Raw genomic sequence first — 22,859 nt, forward strand, 5'->3', positions numbered from 1 at the left:
TTGAAATAAATTTATTATACTTTGATTCAAGAATCTTGATTTTTTAATTTTAATTTTTTTATTTAAATCACTTCGATTAAATAATTTTTTTACACTTGGATTAAATAATTTTGATTTTTATTTTTAATTTTTAAATTTTTATTAAAATCACTTTAAATAAATAATTGTAATTGTAGTTTGATTAAATAATTTTGATTACTTTATTTTAAAAGTTTTGATTTTTATTAATATCACTTTGATTAAATAATTTTTTTCCTTCTGCAGGCTCCTTCCCCGGCTGCTCCCAGCCTACAACTCCCAGCATGCCCCGCACCGGCGCGCTCCCGCGGGGGCTGCTGGGATTTGTAGTTCAGCGGCGCGGCGGGGGCGGCGGCCGGGACGCTCCGCCCGGGTGGAAGGAGGGCGGGCCGGCGCCGGGCGCGGGGGACACGGGACGCAGGTACCGCGGGCGGCCCTGGCAGCCACCTCCGGACCGAGCGGAGCGGAGCGGAGCCGAGCCGCGGCGGGCAGCGGCGTTCGGGAGCCATCCGGCGGCGCAGCGCTCGGCGCATCCATCGGCGGGCCCGCGCCCCCGCGGCACGGACGGGGCGCCGCGGGGCCGGGGCGCGGCCGCCGGGAGCAGCGGGAGCGGAGCCGCAGCGAGCGGAGCGGAGCGGAGCAGAACGGAGCGCGGGGCTCGGCGCTGCCCGGCCGGCCGAGCATGCACTGAGCGAGCGGCCCCGGGCTCGGAGCCGCCCCGCTGCATGCTGTGGGGAGACACGGTCGCGATAATAAATGATAGAGGATACAATGACTTTGCTGTCTCTGCTGGGTCGGATCATGCGTTACTTCTTGCTCAGACCGGAGACCCTGTTCTTGCTGTGCATCAGCCTGGCCCTGTGGAGTTATTTCTTCCACACGGATGAGGTGAAAACCATTGTTAAGTCCAGCAGGGATGCGGTGAAGATGGTGAAGGGCAAGGTGGCCGAGATCATGCAGAATGACAGGCTCGGGGGTTTAGACGTGCTGGACGCTGAGTTCTCCAAGACCTGGGAGTTCAAGAGCCACAACGTGGCTGTCTACTCCATCCAAGGCCGCAGGGATCACATGGAGGACAGGTTCGAAGTAATCACCGACCTGGTGAACAAGACTCACCCCTCCATCTTCGGGATATTTGATGGGCACGGAGGAGAGGCAAGTGCTCAGCTGGAAATAACCAATAATTCAACAACACCAAAAAAAAAAAAGGGGGGGTGCGGGAGGGAGGATGGTCCAAGGCAAGGCGTGGATGTGTTCTCACCCACCAGGTTTGTGTGGTTGTCTTGTACATTGTGGGGAGGGGATTTCCTTGCTTTTTGTCTCTGAGAAAGGGCTGTGTAATCCTCCCTTCCCTTTATCCCTCCTTACCCCTTCCACTCTCAGCACGGCACAAATGTGCCCGTACCCCCTTTGCCCTTTGCAGTAGTAGAGGTTTAATTGAAGGCAAGGCTGCTGGAGGTGGCTCTGACGTGCGTGGAATAACGATGATGAGCACAAACTCCCCGGAGTCATCTTTTGTTACAGCCAAGTGTGCTGTGATGTGATTTTGGCAGCGGGCTGGCTGCTCCCCCGGACACAGCCGGGCTCATCGGCTGAGGTGGAACAGCAGCGCTGCTGGAGGATGCTAAAGTGTGCAAAATGTGCTCTGGGTAATTCCCTGTCCAGGGAGCCGAGCACAGCGCGGTGTTTGGGAATTGTGTTTGGGAGTTTATGTCATTAAAGCGCGCTGGAGGGAAGGCAGCAGAGCCGGCGTCGTGGCGCTCGGGGCTGGGCGACCTCGCCGCTCTGCCGGGCACGCTGGTATCGGGGTATTCCGTGGGCTTGCGGATGACAAATGTTGGAACTGCAGCTTCCTCTGCCTTGAGGATGTGGTGCTGCCACGCAGCTCTTGGTGTGGCACAAGGCACGCGTTTCGTAACTGTGGGCAAGGACGAGGAGTTCGTCCTTGTGTGGCAAAGCAGCTCCGGCTGGGTGTGAGGGAACCCGCTGGGGTGATGGGAGAAACGCTGGGAATTTTCCGTGAGGGAGGGTGTTCCTCCAGATCCGAGAGTCCAGATCCTTCCTGGAAAAGCTCTGGCAGTGCCCAGGCACTCACGGGGCACAGGGGTGGCAGCTGCTGCCCTGCTAAACCTGGAAGGGCTCCTGGAAAATCCAGGCCCTGGGCTCGGCTGCCAGGCTTGGGAAGGGACCTGGGCTCTCCTCGCAGTGTCGGCTCTTTGGCCCCCTTTAAATTAACGCAAACTCTTTGGGGATTGAGGATTGTCGGCTTCATAAAAAACGCTGAGCCCTGTTTTGGGGCTATTCTGTCTGATTTCAGGTGAGCACAGCAGTGCCAGCTCCTCCTGGCATTCCCAGGCCAGTTCCCTGGGCATGAAGGCAATGTCCGTGGAACACGGGTGGCAATGTCCGTGTGTCCCAAAGCATTCCCAGCTTTTCCCATTATTTTTTTTCCAGGAGCCCTGAGCAGTTCCTTGGGGCCATGTGGCTCCTTTGTGCCCGGGGGAAGGTGCCGGGCTGTGCCTTTGTGTGAGCTGAGTTTCCTTGTGGGAACCGAGCAGCCCAGACAATTGGGGAAATATCTGAGTGGTGTTTTCAAACAGAGCGCTCCGAGGTTGTGGGATCCCGGCTGAAAGGGGGATCTGATTTCTTTCATTAATTTTGTAGCTTGCCCTGCACGAGATGGCGAGCTGAGGGTATTGAATAACCCCCAACCAACGCAGGGAATGTTGGCATTTAGCTAATGTGCCCCGTGGATATTGCCTGCTTTGTTGGGCATCTTGAAATTCCATCCGTGGCACGCATTAATGCTGGACCCGTGGAAAACTCATTGGCCTTTTGTATTCTGCTTCCTCAGAACTCGCTCTGATGGATTCAGTGGCAAAGCACAGGCAGGTTTTTAATTTTGAAAGGTTCAGCAGAACTCTCCACAGATCTTTTCTAAATTTAGTGGTTTATAAATGTACCCGTCTCGCATCTGTTATTCATAATGGAATCCTAAGTGTTCTTCATGGCCTTTACTCCTACAAAAATAAGTTGAGGACCTAATTAGTTTCGAGTTTTACATTTTAGGTAAAACTGTTCAGAAGAACATGAAGTGTGTGCTGAGCATACAGCAAAAAAAAAGAAGAAATAATGAGGAACAGTTTTTATTCCTAGCAGGTTTTGAGTAGAAAGCGAGAGAAGAAATAAAAATTTATGCTCTTATTTAATCCCTAGTACATAACACTACATTTTGTGTCTCTATTTGAATGGGGGTTTTGTATGTCTTAATTTATTTTCATTTTTTATGAACATCAAATACTCTGTGAAACACTTCATCTACGCACTTAGCGAAGCCTTTGCGGAGGTTAAATTTTCCATATGGGCTCCCATTAAATTTCTTTATGTATATTTAAAGAATAAAGAACAGCTGATCCCTGGGGTTACGTGTGAAACAGACTGTTCTATATGAGGAGAAATTTGTTTTTTCAAGCGGCCAATACCAGAAATGAGATGCCAGGTTAATTATTTGCAGCTATATGCAAGGGAGCCTGTCTCCATTAATTACTTCCTGCCACATCCCATTGAAGTGGAAGGATGGAGGAGCGTGATTCAAGCAGCTTCAATTACTGTGCACTGCTAATTTATGAAGATTTCTGAGCTTTCATATCCCCAACATTTTGCATAAATTCTACTTTTCTCTGATGTCATTTCCTCTTCCAGCTTCCAGTTTTAGCCAGGATGGGTTGGCAGACATTGCTTTGGATTTTGTGGGTGGCTCGAGAAGGGAGCAAGCAAAAATAATTATTAATGCTCTGGTTTGCTGCAGTAACTTCTGAAAGGCAAGAAGATTTCAGAGAGAAAATTGGATGTGGGGTGTGTGGTGCAGTCTTTTATTTAAAGGTTAGTTTCTTGGAGAAACTTCTTTTATTAAAGGTTAATTTCTTGGAGATATAATGATGATGATGATGATAATAATAATAATAATAACAATAGCAATAATAATAATAATAATAATGCAGAGCAGGTAGAGGTCAAAGAAGAGACCTTTCTAGATCTTCCTTTCATCTTTCTGGATTTGGAAAGAATAAAGAAAAGTTGCTGCCTGTTGTCTCACTGAATGACTTTGGCCAAAGGATCATCCTTCAATGTGATTGAACTTAGAAAAGAAAAAAATTTCTGTTCTCTCATCAGTTTCTTTTTAAGGTTTAAAAATGGCTTGAGTGCTTTTCTTTTTCTTGTCCTTTTCCCTTTATTTAGGAATTTTGGGGCTGTCCAGGCTGGAAGATGGAGCAGTGTGAAACTCCACAAATGACCAAATAACAAATGATGAGCTGCGAAACCGAGCAGAGGAAAGGCTGGCTGCTTAATGAGAGTGATTTCCCTATTTTAACTACCATTTACTCTCAAATATTTAAGGTTTAAGCACGCAGTTTAATGAGATCTCAGCATTAGACAAGGGCAAAATAGCTCAGCTCCCATCTGCAGTTTTATAGTTATGGCTCTGCTGTAAATCATTGGTTTTTTTCCTAACCCTGTGGGGTGGAGGTTTTAAAAATAATTATGGTAATAGATAGTACCTTCCTCTGCCTGGGCTTGTTTGCAGCTGTAAACGGATGTGGGAAATTACAGCTCAGTAACTGTCTCATAAAAAAAAGTCTCTTTTTTTATTTCCCTCCACCTCCTGAACGGGGACGTGGCAGGACTTGTCCCTCATGATGTGTAGCTGTGGGGAAGAGCTTTTTCTGCCTGGAATAATTGGGCTCTGGAGCTGCTGAGCCAGTGGTTTAGGATGGAAAATTTTTTATTTTTATTTTTTATTCCCAACACGGGGAAAGGCTGGGGAGCTGGAATGGGGAAGGAGAGAACGGTGTGGAAGTGGGGCTCAGGACCTTGATATCAGCAGCACCGAGCGCTGGCTGAAGTCTCTGGTTACTGATTAACTGAGAAAGACACAAAAAAAAAGGAAAAAAAAAAGAAAGGGAAAGGTCAGAAGATAACGGTGGGGAGTCCTGAGGAGCCTGGGGTGAGGCTGTGGGAATGGGAATGGGAATGCTGAGGTGAGGCCTGGAGGAGAGGGCACTGCGCCAGCTGTGTTTGAACAAACCTGCTGTGCATTCCAGCCCAGCTCTCTGATCCGGACAGCACAAGGTGTTTGTGCTGTGCTGAAACAAGAGAAAGCTGCCAATTTCACCATTTTGGTTCATTTTTTTGGTGGTTTTTTTTAATCTGCTAATTCTCATTCCAGCCCCGTCCTTGTGATGCTGAGCTACTTAAGCAATGTCAGCAATGAAAATTTATCTATTTAGGACTGATGGCTTGGGATTTTATAAAAGGTAGGAATAAATCAAACACAGGCTTTGGAGTTTCTCTGGATGTTACAGCCCGGTTGTAAGGAGAAGTCTTTGAGGGTTTGCAGTTTTTAAACAGAAACTGCCAGCGTGGTTTTCCTTTTATAGTAACTTCCTTTGGTTTCTAATCTAGAATCTATTGCAAAGTGCCCAAATGTTTGAATAAATATTTACATAGGTGAGGTCATGGTGATAGGCAAGTCCCAAATCTGCTTATGAATTCCCCTCCAGTAGCCTAAAACACAAGTCAGAAATGATCTACAGGAACATTCCTGTCATTTTGTTCAGTTCATCCAAGTTTTATTCTTGCGTGTCATGCTCCAGGATTATGATTTTCAGCCTACGACACCATGCTGATTCGATTCAGGGTTAAACTCTATGCTCATTTGCTGTACAAAAATTGATTAAAATGCTGTAAAAAGCTGTAATTGGAAGGAGGGACTTTAATTGCCGCCATTCAGGGCTGTATCATTGGGTGTGGGATTGAGCCTTTTTTCAATGTTGATAACAATCAAGAAGTCTATTAATTTTTAATGTGTTTTGCCAGCTTTGTTTTAATCGGTGTGTTTCCCTGTCTGGGCTCTCAGGCTGCCAACAGATTGCCACTGGTTTAATGAAATCAATTTTGATTATGAGAGGCTTTCAGATTATGAAAGTCATTGAAGTTTTTCCTGTGAACTTGAGGAACTCAGGACTCCTCCACGGGACGTGTCCCTGTTGGGAATTGCTGTGCATGGGGAGGAAACAATCTTGGAGCAGTGGGATTTTAATCATTTCTGCTCCTTAGCTCAGGAGTTTGGGTATTTTTGTGTGAGAGAAAAAAAAAAAAAAATTCAGGTCCTCTGTCGTGTGGGTTAATTAAACCAGCAGATTGCTGTGCCTCCAATGTGGCGTTTCCAGCAGCTCTTTTGGAGCACAGTAGGATTTCTCCTCCCTCCCTTTTTGCTAGAAACCCAAATATTTACGGTGTAAATTGTGCCTTAAAGCTGTGATTTGGCTTCTGGCAGTTTCACTTCTGAAACAATCTCCTGGCACGTGGTTGCTGTGTTTTGCTGCTGGCTGGTTCCCGCTGGTGGCTGCAGTTTCCTGCAGCAGTTCTGGCACTGTGGCCGTGTCCCATGCTCGTGGCAGGATTCCCATGCGCTGCTTTTGCCACTTCTCAATTTTTTTTATTCATTTTCTCAGGACTTTTCAGCCCTGCCCCTCTTCAGCTGGGGTTTTGTGTCTTCCTCAGCAGGCAGGTGTTGCCTGCTCTGAGGTGAAATTCCAGCTTTCCTCAGCCCCAGCGGCCTTTGGCCACGTTGATCTGCTCAGAAATGAGTGGGATTGTGCTGTGAGATCAGCCAGGTTTGGGGATCCAGCCCTGGAAGTGTCCGAAGGGTTTGGAGCATCCTGGTCTGCTGGAGATTTTTTCAGAAATGGCTTGGAAGGCAGCTGTGGGGAACAGGTTCTCACAGCCTGTTTCTGTAGAAAACCAGGAATGTGACCTGATAAAACACAAGGGAAGCCCCATGGCCTCACTTCTGTCCCAAAAATGCTCCTTGGGCATGAACTTTTCCCACACAGATGCAAGACAAACCTGATTTCACAACAATTATCCCCCTCAGGGACAGCCCTGCTCCTTCCCATGGCACTGACACTGCACCCCAAACCAGGATTGCCCTTGGATGGGCTGAATTTAAATTCCCTGTCAGCAATCCCTCAGTGCCACCCCTGTGTTGGAGATTTTTTCAGAAATGGCTTGGAAGGCAGCTGTGGGGGACAGGTTCTCACAGCCTGGTTCTGTGAACAGCAGAGGTTCTCAGGTTGTTTTTAATTACAAGTAAAAGTGACAAACATGAAGGCCTTGAGAACCTTGCATACCAGAGTTCTCAGGCAGCTTTCTCATAACAAGTGGATGTTCTATCTTTGGCTGTTTTGGGAAAGCAAAAATAATTTTGAGAACCCAAATCTTGGTATTGGAAACATAAGGAGGGGTTGGTGTGTTATCTCTGACCTATTGTGAGCTCGGGTTTGCAATATGCATGAACTTAATTAACACGGTTATAAAAAGTGATTGATTGAGTGAATAAACGGAGTCAGATGCTGAACAAGGAAGTTGGGTCTCTCCCTCCATCTTCAATACTGGTCCAGTGGGAGGTGTCCCTGCCCATGGCATGGGATGGGATTTAGGGTCCCTTCCACCCCAAAGCAGTGCAGAGGAACCTGGCACTCATTTTTCTCAGCTCTCAAGGTTCAGATCTTGCTCTTCCCTCAGAGCACAGCACAGAAACCCTGACAGATCTGGGAAAAAGAACAAAATGCTCGTGTGCTCCTCCTGCTTTGAATCTCTGCCCTTGCAGGGAGACTTCCCAAACCTCACTGAAGGGCAGCAGCTGCTCTAATTATGCACAGAAAGTCACACGCCTCTTGCTCCAGTTTTTCACTCAATAATTTTCGGTAAATTCTCCAAGTTTAAGTAAATTCAGCCCTTTGGGCCCTACTGCACCCCTTGCTCTGTGCCCCACACAGACTCCTCGCCCCCATTGCTCTTCCCTGCTGGTCCTGTGGCCACACTTCTGTCCCTCATCCCACAAACCCTCAGGGAATGCTGTGTCCCAAGGAGCTGTGCCCATTCCGGGTCCCCTGGGATGGATTTTGTGCTTTAAAACAGATTTTGGAGCTCCAGTTCCCTCTGGCTGCTCCTGCTGGAGCTCAGGTTCTCCAGATCCCAGCCCAGCTGGCCAGACCAGTTCCTCTGGCCCAACCCCAGCCCACGAGCTCTCCCATGCAGGAGATGGTCATCAGCACTTAATGACTATTTCTTTATGAGCCTGTAGAGTTTCACTTCACCCAGAAGGTCAGGAAACAGCAAAAGCAATCCCAAAAGGGAGTTTTCACCCTGACAAAAATGTCCATGCTGGATCTCCAGCCTGTTGTAATATGTGTGTAAAATCAGGAGTTGTAACAAGCTGCAGGTTTTTTTTCTCTCTTTTGGGCTGTTTTATCTGCTTTTACTCCTGTTTTTTAGCTGGTGTTTAACACTTCAATGTTAAACACTGCTGGTTTTATTAAAGCAGTTTAAAGCTCGTGCCAAAAGCAGGTTTCATTTGAAAGCAGCATAGCTTTGAAAAAATGCAAATTTCATTACAGTTTACGAGAGAAGAAAGGTTTGCAGGTGCCAGAATACTGACAAATACTCAGGGTAAGTAAGACTGGTGAGAATAGTAAATTTTAGTTGAAATAATTGCTCATTCATGCCGTGAAATTGATGTTTATGTGGCAAATACAGCCTGGACCAGATCAGGCCCGATCCAGGAAGGATCAAGGGGAATATTTTGGTTCTGCTAAAAACCAGAAATAACAGAAAGCTGTTGTTAAGAGCAGGCTCTCAGCTCTCGAGTGGTTCGCCATCAAATCATGTGGATGGAGGAGAAATCCACTTTTCTTTCTGCTCCTGTGGAAAAGCCATCCCAGAAAAGCAGCTGGAGGTGGAAACGCTGAGCTGGGATCTTGGGATTGGGGTGTTGGGTGAGGAGCACGGGGGACAGGGGGGAAAGAGGGGTGAGAAAAGGGGATGGGGAAAGAGGGGTGAGAAAAGGGGATGGGGGAAAGTGGGGAGAGAAAAGGGGATGGGGGAAAGTGGGGAGAGGAAAGGGGATGGGGGAAAGGGGTGAGAAAAGGGGACGGGGGGAAAAAGGGGTGAGAAAAGGGGATGGTGAGAAAAAGGGACAGGGGGAAAGAGGGATGAGAAAAGGGGATGGGGGAAAGAGGGGTGAGAAAAGGGGACAGGGAAAGAGGGATGAGAAAAGAGGACAAGGGGAAGGAGGGATGAGAAAAAGGGATGGGGAGAAGGAGGGGTGAGCAGAGTGGAAAAAGAGAAAGGGATGAACCCAGTGGATAAAGGGAAAGAGGGATGAGCAGAGTGGACAAAGGGAGGAAAGGATGAGCAATGGGGCCAAGGAAGGGAGGGATGAGCAGAATGGACAAAGGGAAGGAGGGATGAGCAAAGGGAAAGAGAGGTGAGCAGAGTAGACAAGGGCAGAGTGGAAGGAAGGATGAGCAGGGTGGACAGAAGGAAGGTGGAATGAGCAAAGGGGACAAAGGGAGGGAAGGAAGGATGAGCAGAGGGGACAAGGGGAGGAAGGATGAGCAAAAGGGACAAGGGAAGGAAGGATGAGCAAAAGGGACAAGGGCAGGAAGGATGAGCAGAGGGGACAAGGGAAGGAAGGATGAGCAAAAGGGACAAGGGCAGAGAAGGATGAGCAGAGGGGACAAGGGAAGGAAGGATGAGCAGAGGGGACAAGGGAAGGAAGGGTGAGCAGAAGGGACAAGGGAAGGAAGGGTGAGCAAAAGGGACAAGGGAGGGAGGGGTGAGCAGAAGGGACAAGGGCAGGGAAGGGTGAGCAGAGGGGACAAGGGGAGGGAGGGATGAGCAAAAGGGACAAGGGGAGGAAGGATGAGCAAAAGGGACAAGGGAAGGAAGGATGAGCAGAGGGGACAAGGGAAGGAAGGGTGAGCAGAGGGGACAAGGGCAGAGAAGGATGAGCAAAAGGGACAAGGGAAGGAAGAATGAGTAAAAGGGACAAGGGAGGGAAGGATGAGCAAAAGGGACAAGGGGAGGAAGGGTGAGCAGAGGGGACAAGGGAAGGAAGGATGAGCAGAGGGGACAAGGGCAGAGAAGGATGAGCAGAGGGGACAAGGGGAGGAAGGATGAGCCGAGGGGACAAGGGGAGGAAGGATGAGCAAAAGGGACAAGGGCAGGGAGGAAGGAGCATCATTCTCTGTGTTAAACCCATCCCCAAGCCCCGAGAGCAGCGAGGCAGCACAAAGGACTGTCCTGCTGCTCCCACAAACTGGCTGTGATGCTGGAACATCTCCTGCTGTCATCGGGTGTGACCCTGCCAGCTGTGGGAGCAGTGACATCTCCAGCCACACCATCACAGGGGGTGTTCTCACTGCGGAGCCACATCACCATCAGCCACAGCTCCTCGTGTGGGCAAACCTCAAAGCTGCCCTGGAGAAATGAGCACTTATTTGCATTTACTTTCAGCACCAAAATGTTATCCCTTGCAGATTTGCTCATTGTCATAAGTGTTGATAAAGCCTTTTTTATTTTTTTCCCTCTGAATCCCCTTCAGGGGTAAACATTTGATTTTATTAAGTTCTGTTATAATAGCTGAAGCTGTCATACAGTGCTGCTTTCAATCAATATGCTTTTTTATGTAATAAATCTCTTTACTTTTTCATTCTCTGCCCGAAAGAAAACTGCTGGAGGGTGTGAAACATTTCTTCTGGGGGAAAAGTGCGTGGTCCATAATACAGCTCTGTGCTGTGCCACTACTTCAAACTTCATTTTAAATGGGAATGTGATTTATTTCCAGGTAATCTGTGCATGCACTGCATTTTCCCTGGAATGTGTGCTCCCTCCAGACAAACACTGAGCTATTGAAATATCTGATTGTGGTTGGCATGAAATAAAATCTCTGTCCAAAGCTGTGTGCTTCAGGAATGAAGTGTGGGAGTAGGAGGAAGGGGAGAAGGAACATGCTTGTCTCTTTAGTGTTCTTGATGTTTATACCCCTGAGCTTTCATCTGCTTTCGTGCTTTGCAGAGTGAATGGTGTTTTTCTGATTTTTATAGCTTTTTTTTTATTGCTCAAGTGTTTTTGGAGATGTCTAAGACATTATGTAGGATGTAGAAGGTGCTTTTCGTGCTGGGTTTTTTTTAACGTGGGATATATTTGATGTGGTTCCTGTAGTTTTATTTCTGCTGGCAAGCAGGGAAGCTGGGCAGCAGTCTGGATAATCCCACCAAAAAAATCCTAATTTTTCACGGGATATTTATTCCTAACTATCTGAAGTTTGGCTGTTCATTGTTGTGGGTGAAAAGGGGAACCACAGCTGAAGTTTGGCCCTTTATTGGTGTGGAGGGAAAGGGAAATCCTGGCTGAAGGTTGGTGAAAAAAGGGAAATCACACCTGAGGTTTGGCTCTTCGTTGGTGTGGAAGAAAAGGGGAATTAGACCCGGAGAAGTGTACCAGGGATGTGCACTTTGGTGGGAGATGCCAAACTGGTGGGATCCATCCAACACCCGAGGGGCTGGATTTGTGTGTGAGGTGATTCCTGGGTCAGGATGATCCTGGTTTTTATTTGGTGATGGATCTGTGTGTGAGGTGATTCCCATGGTCATGATAATCCTGGTTTCATTTGGTGCTGGATTTGTGTGTGTGGAGATTCCTGTGTCAGGATTATCCTGGGTTTCCCTCAGAGCTGGATTTGTTTTAGGTGATTCCTGTGTCAGGCTGATCCTGGATTTGTTTGGTGCTAGATTTGTTTTAGGTGATTGCTGGGTCAGGATAATCCTGGTTTTATTTGGTGATGGATCTGTATGTGAGGTGATTCCCATGGTCAGGATTATTCTGGGTTTCCCTCAGAGCTGGATTTGTTTTAGGTGATTCCTGGATCAGGATGATCCTGGTTTTGTTTGGTGCTGGATTTGTGTGTGAGGAGATTCCATGGTCAGGCTGATCCTGGTTTTGTTTGGTGCTGGATTTGTGTGTGTGGAGATTCCTGGTTTAGGATGATCCTGGTTTTCCCTCAGAGCTGGATTTGTTTTAGGTGATTCCTGGATCAGGATGATCCTGGTTTTATTTGGTGCAGGATTTGTGTGTGAGATGATTCCTGGTCAGGCTGATCCTGGGTTTATTTGATGCTGGATTTGGTTTCGGTGATTCCTGGGTCAGGATAATCCTGGTTTTATTTGGTGCAGGATTTGTGTGTGAGGAGATTCCTGGTCAGGCTGATCCCGGTTTTATTTGGTGCTGGATTTGTTTTAGGCAATTCCTGGTCAGGCTGATCCTGGTTTTATTTGGTGCTGGATTTGTTTTAGGCAATTCCTGGTCAGGCTGATCCTGGTTTTGTTTGGTGCTGGATTTGTTTTAGGCAATTCCTGGTCAGGCTGATCCTGGTTTTGTTTGGTGCTGGATTTGTTTTAGGCAATTCCTGGTCAGGCTGATCCTGGTTTTGTTTGGTGCTGGATTTGTTTTAGGTGGTTCCTGGTCAGGCTGATCCTGGTTTTATTTGGTGCTGGATTTGTGTGTGTGGAGATTCCTGGGCCAGGCTGATCCTGGTTTTCCCTCAGAGCTGGATTTGTTTTAGGTGGTTCCTGGTCAGTATTTTCCTGGTTTTGATCAGTGCTGGATTTTGATTCCTGAGTCAGGCTGATCCTGGTTTTATTTGGTGCTGGATTTGTGTGTGTGGAGATTCCTGGGCCAGGCTGATCCTGGTTTTCCCTCAGAGCTGGATTTGTTTTAGGTGGTTCCTGGTCAGTATTTTCCTGGTTTTGATCAGTGCTGGATTTTGATTCCTGAGTCAGGCTGATCCTGGTTTTATTTGGTGCTGGATTTGGTTTTGGTGATTCCTGGTCAGGCTGATCCTGGTTTATTTGGTGCTGGATTTGTTTTAGGCAATTCCTGGTCAGGCTGATCCTGGTTTATTTGGTGCTGGATTTGTTTTAGGCAATTCCTGGTCAGGCTGATCCTGGTTTTATTTGGTGCTGGATTTGTTTTAGGTGATTCCTGGGCCACGATGATCCTGGTTTTATTTGGTGCTAGATTTGTTTTACGTGATTCCTGAGTCAGGATGATCCTGGTTCACCCTTGGTGCTGGATTTGTTTTAGGTGATTCCCAGGCCAGGATAATCCTGGTTTTATTTGGTGCTGGATGTGTTTTAGGCAATTCCTGGTCAGGATTTTCCCGGTTTTCCCTCAGAGCAGGCCGGGGAAGCAGCCAGCCCCGTGTTTTGGCCGCTCTCCTTCGTGGCTCCCCAAGCAGCCCTCGCAGTGCTGTAACCCCGGGTGTTTTGGGCACAGAACTTTGCCCTCTTTGTTTCTGCCACATCTCTGCCGTGCTGGCACAAATTCCAGCCTGAGCTGTTGCTCAGGACAGAGGAACAAAGAGTGGGAGCAGCTGCCGTGGTGCCAGTGCCAGTTGGCATCAGCCAGCACTGAGAGCCCCAGGCAGCCCCATCAGCATCAATATCAATATCAAACTGCTTCATCACAGAGAATTTGGGGTGACACACCCTCATTCTCCTCAGTGTTTGGTGCTGTCATACAAAAACCATCCCCGAATGTGACTTTGGAAAAGCCTGAGCACTGCAGTCACAGCAGTGCTTTGGGAGTGAAGCAGTGAGGGAATTCTCAGAGGATGAGCGTTGCATGAAGGATTTGTAATCCTTGGCAATTAGGAAATTGTTGCTGAGGTTAATGGGGATATTATTTTTAACTTTGAGGGCAGGAGTAATCTCCTGCCTCCAGGATAGAGTTATTTCAATCAGTGCTTTAAATAAGCACTTTCTGTGATGGTTTAAATTGACAAACATTCAAAGCATCAACCTGAATTCTTTTTTAGCTGTTATGTACCCTGATATATTCACATTATTTTTATTTTGCATTGAGGCAGAATGGTGTTTACTACCAGTGTTTAGTTGTGTGAGGTTGGGCTTTTTTCCCTGTTTTTTTTTTCTTTTTTGTGGATATCATTACTGTAAATAAAAGCAGAATGAAAAGCTAAATGAGAAGCCAAATACTCTGATGAGATCAGGAACCTTCTCCTCAGGCTCCATTTATAACTGGAATTACAGAGAGACAAGAATTGGAGATAATTCTGCTCAAGGTAACCACATCTTCAGAGAGAATGATGGCAAAATAATCAATTACTTTTTAAAAACACACTTTTTTTCCCCTACTTTTAGGAAAAACTCCTAGGAGCTGGTGTACACTTCAATAACTCTTTTTCTTTAACCCTCTGAGGGAAATACAGGCTGTTTATATCTGTAATTCTAATTAATTATCATAATAGGGTGATATAGTATCTTCTCAGGCTTGGAGAAATAATTTTGTTAATAGTTTTATTTGTAAACAAAACACAACAAAAGGTAACTTAACATTCATTATTCCAGCTGTGATTATTTTCAATATCTCAGGCCATGTGAACCGCTTGCAGTCAGTAAACATTTTAATTAGATTTTTTAAGGTGATAGAGTATATTCTCAGGCTTTGAGAAATAAATTTTGTTGATAGTTTTACTTTTAAACAACTTTTTTTTTTAAAAAAAGCAACTTATTTGCCTTTTTGTGTTGTATCACAGCTCTGGGCAGCAGCTGCACACTGGGATCAGGCTGGAGCGCTGCATGTGATGAGTAGAAAAATATTCCAAATGAATTTAGGGAATAATTTAGGATATTTTGGAGCACTGCAGGCCTTTCAGCAGCCCAAGCTGGAGTTTGTGTATTTTGAAGTGTCCCTGTAAACACTCACTCTTCCAGGTGTGATGATTTTCATTATCCGAGGCTGTTTGAACCGCTTGCAGTTAGTAAAAATTTTATTTAGATTTTTTTTTTAAGGTGCTAGAGTATATTCTCAGGCTTTGAGAAATAAATTTTGTTGATAGTTTTACTTTTAAACACCTTTTTTTTTTAAAAAAAAATAGCCAACTTATTTGCCTTTTTGTGTTGTATCACAGCTCTGGGCAGCAGCTGCACACTGGGATCAGGCTGCAGCACCGCATGTGATGAGTAGAAAAATATCCCAAATAAATTTAGGGAATAATTTAGGATATTTTGGAGCACTGCAGGCTTTTCAGCAGCCCGAGCTGCAGTGTGTGTGCTGTGGAGTGTCCCTGTAAACACTCACTCTTCCAGGTGTGATGATTTTCATTATCCGAGGCTGTTTGAACCGCTTGCAGTTAGTAAACATTTTAATTAGATTTTTTAAGATGATATTCTTAGATTTTTAAGAATATATTCTCAGGCTTTGAGAAATAATCCTTTATTAATAGTTTTGCTTTTAAACAACTTTTTTTTTTTTTTTTAAAGGCAACTTATTTGCCTTTTCGTGTTGCATCACGAGGGTCAGGCTGCAGCACCGCATGTGATGAGTAGAAAAATATTCCAAATAAATTTAGGGAATAATTTAGGATATTTTGGAGCACTCCAGGCTTTTGAGCTCCAAAATATCCTATCAGTTGAAGTGTGTGTGTTGTGGAGTGTCCACATAAACATTTACTCCTCCAGGTGTGATGATTTTCATGCCGTCTGAACCGCTTGCAGTTAGTAAAAATTTTATTTAAATTGTTTTTAAGGTGCTAGAGTATATTCCCAGGCTTTGAGAAATAAATTTTTGTTAGTAGTTTTACTTTTAAACACCTTTTTTTAAAAAAAAAAATAGCCAACTTATTTGCCTTTTCGTGTTGCATCACGAGGATCAGGCTGCAGCACCACATGTGATGAGTAGAAAAATATTCCAAATGAATTTAGGGAATAATTTAGGATATTTTGGAGCACTGCAGGCCTTTCAGCAGCCTGAGCTGCAGTGTGTGTGCTGTGGAGTGTCCCTGTGGGCATTGCCCTGAGCCAAGGAAGGAGTTTGCAGCTGCAGATTGGGAGGAGCCGTCTCAAGTGCAGCTTTTAAAAGCTTTTTTGGCACAGTGGTGTCCATTTTATTAAGGATAAACCCTCCTGGGAGGGAAGGTGGTGTGGGTGAGAGGCTGGAACCTCAAACCTATTATAGAAAAGAGATATTTTTACTGGAATGTTTTGTTGCTGGGTTTCCCAGCACCTGCAATTGGCAGGAGAGCCAAACACCGTTCCAGTGGCGAGCACCATTCAACTGAGCTTTTTTTTTTTTTTTTAATGCAAAAATTGAAAACTTTGTGGGTTTTTTTTCTGTCTCGGTGGCTTTAATTGACCTCTGATTGAAAGCCTCTCAAAAGTGGGTCACAAAAACATGTTGTACCTCTGCGAACAGGTGTTTGCAGCTCATTTTACAGGCTCACATTTCTGCTTATGTCTCTTGGCTGCTCTCACACAACTGAAAATAGAAATTCGCAGCCCCTCTCTTGTTTTCTCCCACAGGCAACCGCTCCTTTTTTTATTTATTTGTTTTTTGTGAACTCCCCCTGTGTGCCTTCTGTTATTTAAGGTGACACCAGCACCTTCCTGCTGGGCTCTGCAGGCCCCAGGTGCTTTGTTTAATGGGATAATTAACAAATTAATGGCACCTAGGACAGGGCAGCACCAATTCTCATTCCGGATTGTGCACCTGGATGGTTTTTTCACACCAAAATGAGAAACCCTGGGCCAAACCTTGAGCTGTTGGGCATCTTTTAGGTTCATTTTGGTTTGAAACAGTTAAAAAAATGATCTAAATAGCCAGACAGGGGTGGGGAAGTGGGGATTTCTTATCCTTGCCTTCCTCTTATGTGCAGAATTTGTCATTGTGGACACCACAAAAAGAGCTTGACTTCTTCAGTTATCAAAAAATAAAGATCTCAGCAGCCCAAAGGGAGGTTTGAGGGAAAGGTTAAACAACAACAGTGAAACAAGAAAAGTCTTTTCCTTTTTAGAGGTGTGGTGGTTTCAGGAACCCCAGAAGTGAATTAACCCCAAAAGTGAATTAACCCCAAAAGTGAATTTACCCCAAAAGTGAATTAACCCCAGAAGTGAATTTAACCCCAAAAGTGAATTTAACCCCAAAAGTGAATTTACCCCAAAAGTGAATTTAACCCCAGAAGTGAATTAACCCCAAAAGTGAATTAACCCCAAAAGTGAATTAACCCCAAAAGTGAATTTAACCCCAAAAGTGAATTAACCCCAAAAGTGAATTAACCCCAGAAGTGAATTTAACCCCAAAAGTGAATTAACCCCAAAAGTGAATTAACCCCAGAAGTGAATTTACCCCAGAAGTGAATTAATCCCAAAAGTGAATTTAACCCCAAAAGTGAATTTACCCCAAAAGTGAATTTACCCCAGAAGTGAATTAATCCCAAAAATTAATTTACCCCAGAATTTCAGCTCTTCTCTCTGAGAGCATCACCCCTGTCCCTGGGAAAAGAACTTGCTGTTCCCTCTCCTTGCAGCAGGAGCCTTTCCATGCAGGCAGGATTTGGAAAATTTGGAATAATTTGCCCTCTCTGGAGCAGCACAAAGGAGAATCTGCAAGAAATGAAAGTTTTGCCTTTGGCTGAAGGGCTGCAGGTGCTGCAGGGCGGGTTCCTGGGGCTGGGCTCTTTCTTCTCTCTCATTTTCTGCTGTTGAGAGTTAAAAACATGCCCTGGAAAAAACTCAAAACCTCCTGGAAGCTTTTGATCCAACTCCTCAGAGAATGGGGATGTGGGCATGGGCACTGTGCTCTGATTTAAATAAATTAAAAAAGTTAAATTAGGGAACATAACAGGGTTTGTGATTCTGATGAAAACGCCCCAGAAGATCGAGTTAAGTGGTTTTTTTGGTTTTCACTTTCAAAGTTCCCTTAATAAAACATTTAAAGCCTCCAGATCTGTCTTGAATTAAAGTTGTGTGTTGCAGGAAAACCGCTCCTAGCAGTGAGGGGTGTTTCAAGGTGACCAGGGACGAGTTGGGAACAATAAAAATAAATTAAATTAATTACATTGTGGCTGAGGCTGCCTGTGTTTTATCCTTCCTCTGCACAGCCACGTGAGGAGAGGAAACCCAATGAAGAAAGCTGAGCAGGATTTTGTTATTGCCTAAAGCTTAGACAGCCCCACACCACAGGAAAGAACCTCCAGGCATTATTTTTGTGCAGTAAGAATTGGTGACATGTTAGGGGGAAAAAAAAGAAAAAAAGAGAGAGATAATGAATGGTCAAAACAGCAAATATGTAAATATTTTGTAGGGAGAAGTAATTAGAGATAGGAACGAGCTCCCACTCAGCCCTGGGCTGCCAGGGGATCCCAGCTCCCCAATAACCAGTTGGAAAACACATCAGAGGCGCCTTTTTTCCTGCTCTCATTGAGCTCCTGCAGCCAGGATGGAATTATTGAAATGCCAGGGTTCAAGAGGCTGCCAGGAAAGTGCTCAGAGCAGGGAAATGCATCCAAACACTCCAGCACAGCCCTTGGTGCTCGGCTGTGTCTGCAGGGGCACCTGTAGGGGCACAGCTCCCATCCCATCCCGTCCCTGGGCACCTGTGGAGCGGCTGGAAATGGGAATTGTCAATGGAAATGGGGATTGTCACTGGGGGAGCGGCTGGAAATGGGAATTGTCACTGTGGGAGCAACAGGGTGCAGCTGGAAATGGGAATTGTCACTGTGGGAGCGGCTGGAAATGGGAATTGTCACTGGAAATGGGGATTGTCACTGGGGGAGCAGCTGGAAATGGGAATTGTCAATGGAAATGGGAATTGTCACTGTGGGAGAAGCTGGAAATGGGGATTGTCACTGTGGGAGCAACAAAGGTGCAGCTGGAAATGGGAATTCTCACTGGGAGAAGCAGGGTGCAGCTGGAAATGTGGAATTGTCACTGTGGGTGCAGCTGGAAATGGGAATTGTCACTGTGGGAGCAGCTGGAAATGTGGAATTGTCACTGTGGGAGCTGCAAGGTGGAAATGGGGATTGTCACTGTGGGAGTAGCAAGGAAATGTGGAATTGTCACTGGGGGAGCAGCTGGAAATGGGAATTGTCACTGTGGGAGCTGCAAGGTGGAAATGGGAATTGTCACTGTGGGAGCAGCTGGAAATGTGGAATTTTCACTGTGGGTGCAGCTGGAAATGTGGAATTGTCACTGGGGTGCAGCTGGAAATGTGGAATTGTCACTGTGGGAGCTGCTGTAAATGTGGAATTGTCACTGTGGGAGCTGCTGGAAATGGGAATTGTCACTGTGGGAGCAGCAAGGAGGAAATGTGGAATTGTCACTGTGGGAGCAGTTGGAAATGGGAATTGTCACTGTGGGAGCGGCTGGAAATGGGAATTGTCACTGTGGGAGCTGCTGGAAATGGGAATTGTCACTGAGGGAGAAGCTGGAAATGGGAATTGTCACTGTGGGAGCAACAAGGTGCAGCTGGAAATGTGGAATTGTCACTGGGGGAGCAGCTGGAAATGGGAATTGTCACTGTGGGAGCAACTGGAAATGTGGAATTGTCACTGTGGGAGCTGCAAGGTGGAAATGTGGAATTGTCACTGTGGGAGCAGCTGGAAATGGGAATTGTCACTGTGGGAGCAACAAAGGTGCAGCTGGAAAAGTGGAATTGTCACTGTGGGAGCGGCTGGAAATGGGAATTGTCACTGTTGGACAGCAAGGTGGAAATGTGGAATTGTCACTGTGGGAGCAGCTGGAAATGGGAATTGTCACTGTGGGAGCAGCTGGAAATGGGAATTGTCACTGTGGGACAGCAAGGTGCAGCTGGAAATGTGGAATTTGCTGGAATTGTCACTGTGCCCTGTCACTCAGGGGTGACAATTATCAGTATAATTATCAATATCCCAGGCCATGGGAACCCTTGGAGTTAGCAGACATTTTATTTAGAGTGAGAGAGTATATTCTCAGGCTTTGAGAAATAAGTTTTGTTTATAGTTTTACTTTTATATAGCTCTTTTTTTTAAGCAATTTATTTGCCTTTTTGTGTTCTATCACGAGGGTCAGGCTGCAGCACTGCGTGTGATGAGTAGAAAAATACTCCAAATAAATTTAGGGAATAATTTAGGATATATTGGAGCACTCCAGGCTTTTCAGCTGCCTGACTTGGAGTTTGAGTATTCAGAAGTGTCCACGTAAGCATTCACTCTTTTGGGTGTGATTATTTTCAATGTCTGTGGCCATTTGAACTTCTTGGAGTTATTAAATGTTTTAAATAGATCTTATCTGCATCACCTGGATAAGAGTGGAGCTGCTGTAAATTGGATTCCAGAGGGGTTGAAGTGCCAGGTGCATTCCTTGGATACCTGGCACTGAAAATGGGGATTTTCTATCCCTGCCTTCCTCTTTTATCTGCAGAATTTATGGCATTAAGGAACAGCACAAAAAGAGCTTGACTTCTTCATTTATCAAAAATAAACTGAAGGTCTCAGCAGGCCAAAGGAGGTTTGGGGGAAAGTGTAAAAACAACAGTGAAACAAGTAAAATCCTTTTTCCTTTTCCTTTTCCTTTTCCTTTTCCTTTTCCTTTTCCTTTTCCTTTTCTTTTTCCTTTTCCTTTTCCTTTTCCTTTTCCTTTTCCTTTTCCTTTTCCTTTTCCTTTTCCTTTTCCTTTTCCTTTTCCTTTTCATTCATTTTCCTTTTCCCCTTTCCTTTCCTTTCCTTTCCTTTCCTTTCCTTTCCTTTCCTTTCCTTTCCTTTCCTTTCCTTTCCTTTCCTTTCCTTTCCTTTCCTTTCCTTTCCTTTCCTTTCCTTTCCTTTCCTTTCCTTTCCTTTCCTTTCCTTTCCTTTCCTTTCCTTTCCTTTCCTTTCCTTTCCTTTCCTTTCCTTTCCTTTCCTTTCCTTTTTCTCTCCCTTCCCTCTCACTTCCCCCTTTTTATTTTCCTTTTTTCCTTTCCAAAACCAATTCATTTCTGAATAGAATTCTGGTAAAAGATAAGAATATCTGGGTTAAATTCTGCTCTGTGTGAGAGATTTCAGTACTAATTACTCATTCTGTGGGTATTACATTTTCTTATTTTACATGCAGCTTTTTAAATCCTTATGTCTCAAAAAAATCGAGTTCTAAATGGAATTTAACAATCTGGATTTAGATGGTTTTGAAGCACAAGCGTGGAGGCTTGCAAAGCACAATCTCTGGGTTTTATCAGAGTTAGCAATGCATTTTTCTGGACCAGGAATTTGCACAGAAATTCATGTCATGAATCGAGCGTGGGGAGAAGCATTTGTGGGTCACTGTGGGGATGTGAAATGCTCCTTTTTCCTGGATTTCTGCCCTGAAAATACATTAATTTTAATTAATACATGTTTATGAACAGCTGAGAGGGATCACCTATAAAGTAAAGCCATTTCTTACCTCTGGATTGTTTCAGAAATAACCTGAGCAGTCTGGGCCAGTGGAATGAGGGGATCTTTAGGATCCTTCCTGACCCCAGCTGTTGTAGGATCAGTGATTTTTATTTTATTTATTGTTGCAGGAACCCAAACTGACTGTGAGGGATGCTCATCCTCCCATCCTTGCTGTGCCAGGGCAGCTGCAGGTGGGAGAGCTCCTTGGAACAACTTTTGGCTCCCATTTTGTAAAGATCGCTCGAAACTTTGCCCTAAAATTGAAATTCATCAATTTTTCAAATTTTCCCAGCCAGGGCAAAAAGTGCAGCTTTATATTGGCTGAATAATGCATGGCTCCCTGGGTGTGATCCTGCTGCTGCTTTCCTGGCAGGGCATTGATCTGGAGGAGATGGAAACAGAACCTGGAGAGCAAAAAAAATCCCAAAATTTAACCAGGATGTGAGGAGAACACAGAGAGGCTGAGGCTGCAGCTGCATCCAGCTCATCCCTGTGGTTTATTGGGGTGTACAGCACTGCTGCCCGTCCTCTCCTGGTTCTCCCAGCTGTGTTTGCTTGGCTGACAGAACTGGAGTGGAATGACAACAATTCCTGATGTCAGGAACGCCCTGGGACCTGTCCAGAGCCTGCAGCAAAACAGAAACACGGGGAAAATACAGGGAAAACCCAGCTGAACAAATCTGGGTGCCTTATGGAGGAAAAAGTGGAGATTTCTGTAGCAAAAATTAAAAATACCCCAAGGAAACCTCGCGATGCTTCCCCAGCTACAGGAGGTCCCCCTGAAAAGTTGCATTTTGAATTTATCAGGAATGTCAGGAGCTGAAATCCAAACCAGGAGATGAAGAATCTGTTGGTGTTCATTGTTGGTCAAGAGGGGCTGGAAGATTTGTTATTTTAAATTATTCCAAGTGCAGAATGGGATTGGCACGTGCTGAACTCGTGGGTGTCCCTGCAGCAAAACAAAAACACGGGGAAAACCCAGCTGAACAAATCTGGGTGCCTTATGGAGGAAAAAGTGGAGATTTCTGTAGCAAAAATTAAAAAGGAAACCTCTTGATGCTTCCCCAGCTACAGGAGGTCCCGCTGAAAAGCTGCATTTTGAATTTATCAGGAATTTATTTTATAAACCAATTTATTTGTCAGGAGCTGAAGTCAAAACCAGGAGATGAAGAATCTGTTGGTGTTCATTGTTGGTCAAGAGGGGCTGGAAGATTTGTTATTTTAAATTATTCCAAGTGCAGAATGGGATTGGCACGTGCTGAACTCGTGGGTGTCAGTGCAGCAAAACAGAAACACGGGGAAAATACAGGGGAAAACCCAGCTGAACAAATCTGGGTGCCTTATGGAGGAAAAAGTGGAGATTTCTGTAGCAAAAATTAAAAAGGAAACCTCGCGATGCTTCCCCAGCTACAGGAGGTCCTGCTGAAAAGCTGCATTTTGAATTTATCAGGAATTTATTTTATAAATCAATTTATTTGTCAGGAGCTGAAGTCAAAACCAGGAGATGAAGAATCCGTGGGCATTGTTGGCCAAGAGGGGCTGGAAGATTTGTTATTTTAAATTATTCCAAGTGCAGAATGGGATTGGCACGTGCTGAACTCGTGGGTGTCAGTGCAGCAAAACAAAAACACGGGGAAAATACAGGGTAAACCCAGCTGAACAAATCTGGGTGCCTTATGGAAGAAAAAGTGGAGATTTCTGTAGCAAAAATTAAAAATACCCCAAGGAAACCTCGCGATGCTTCCCCAGC

The 22,859-nt window shown here is 45.3% G+C and overlaps 1 protein-coding gene across 1 annotated transcript in view; it reads left to right on the forward strand.

The window, feature by feature from the left end:
• The first annotated feature begins 360 nt into the window (after positions 1-360).
• The window catches only part of PPM1L (protein phosphatase, Mg2+/Mn2+ dependent 1L), a 70,527-nt gene continuing 48,028 nt past the window's right edge, over positions 361-22,859 (forward strand). The window contains exon 1 of the mRNA XM_074547508.1: positions 361-1,173. Coding sequence (XP_074403609.1) covers positions 775-1,173 — 399 coding nt within the window. The 5' untranslated portion in view covers positions 361-774. The remainder of the gene's footprint in view (positions 1,174-22,859) is intronic.

Source organism: Zonotrichia albicollis, chromosome 9 (genome assembly GCF_047830755.1).
Source record: "Zonotrichia albicollis isolate bZonAlb1 chromosome 9, bZonAlb1.hap1, whole genome shotgun sequence".
Classification (NCBI taxonomy): Eukaryota; Metazoa; Chordata; class Aves; order Passeriformes; family Passerellidae; genus Zonotrichia; species Zonotrichia albicollis.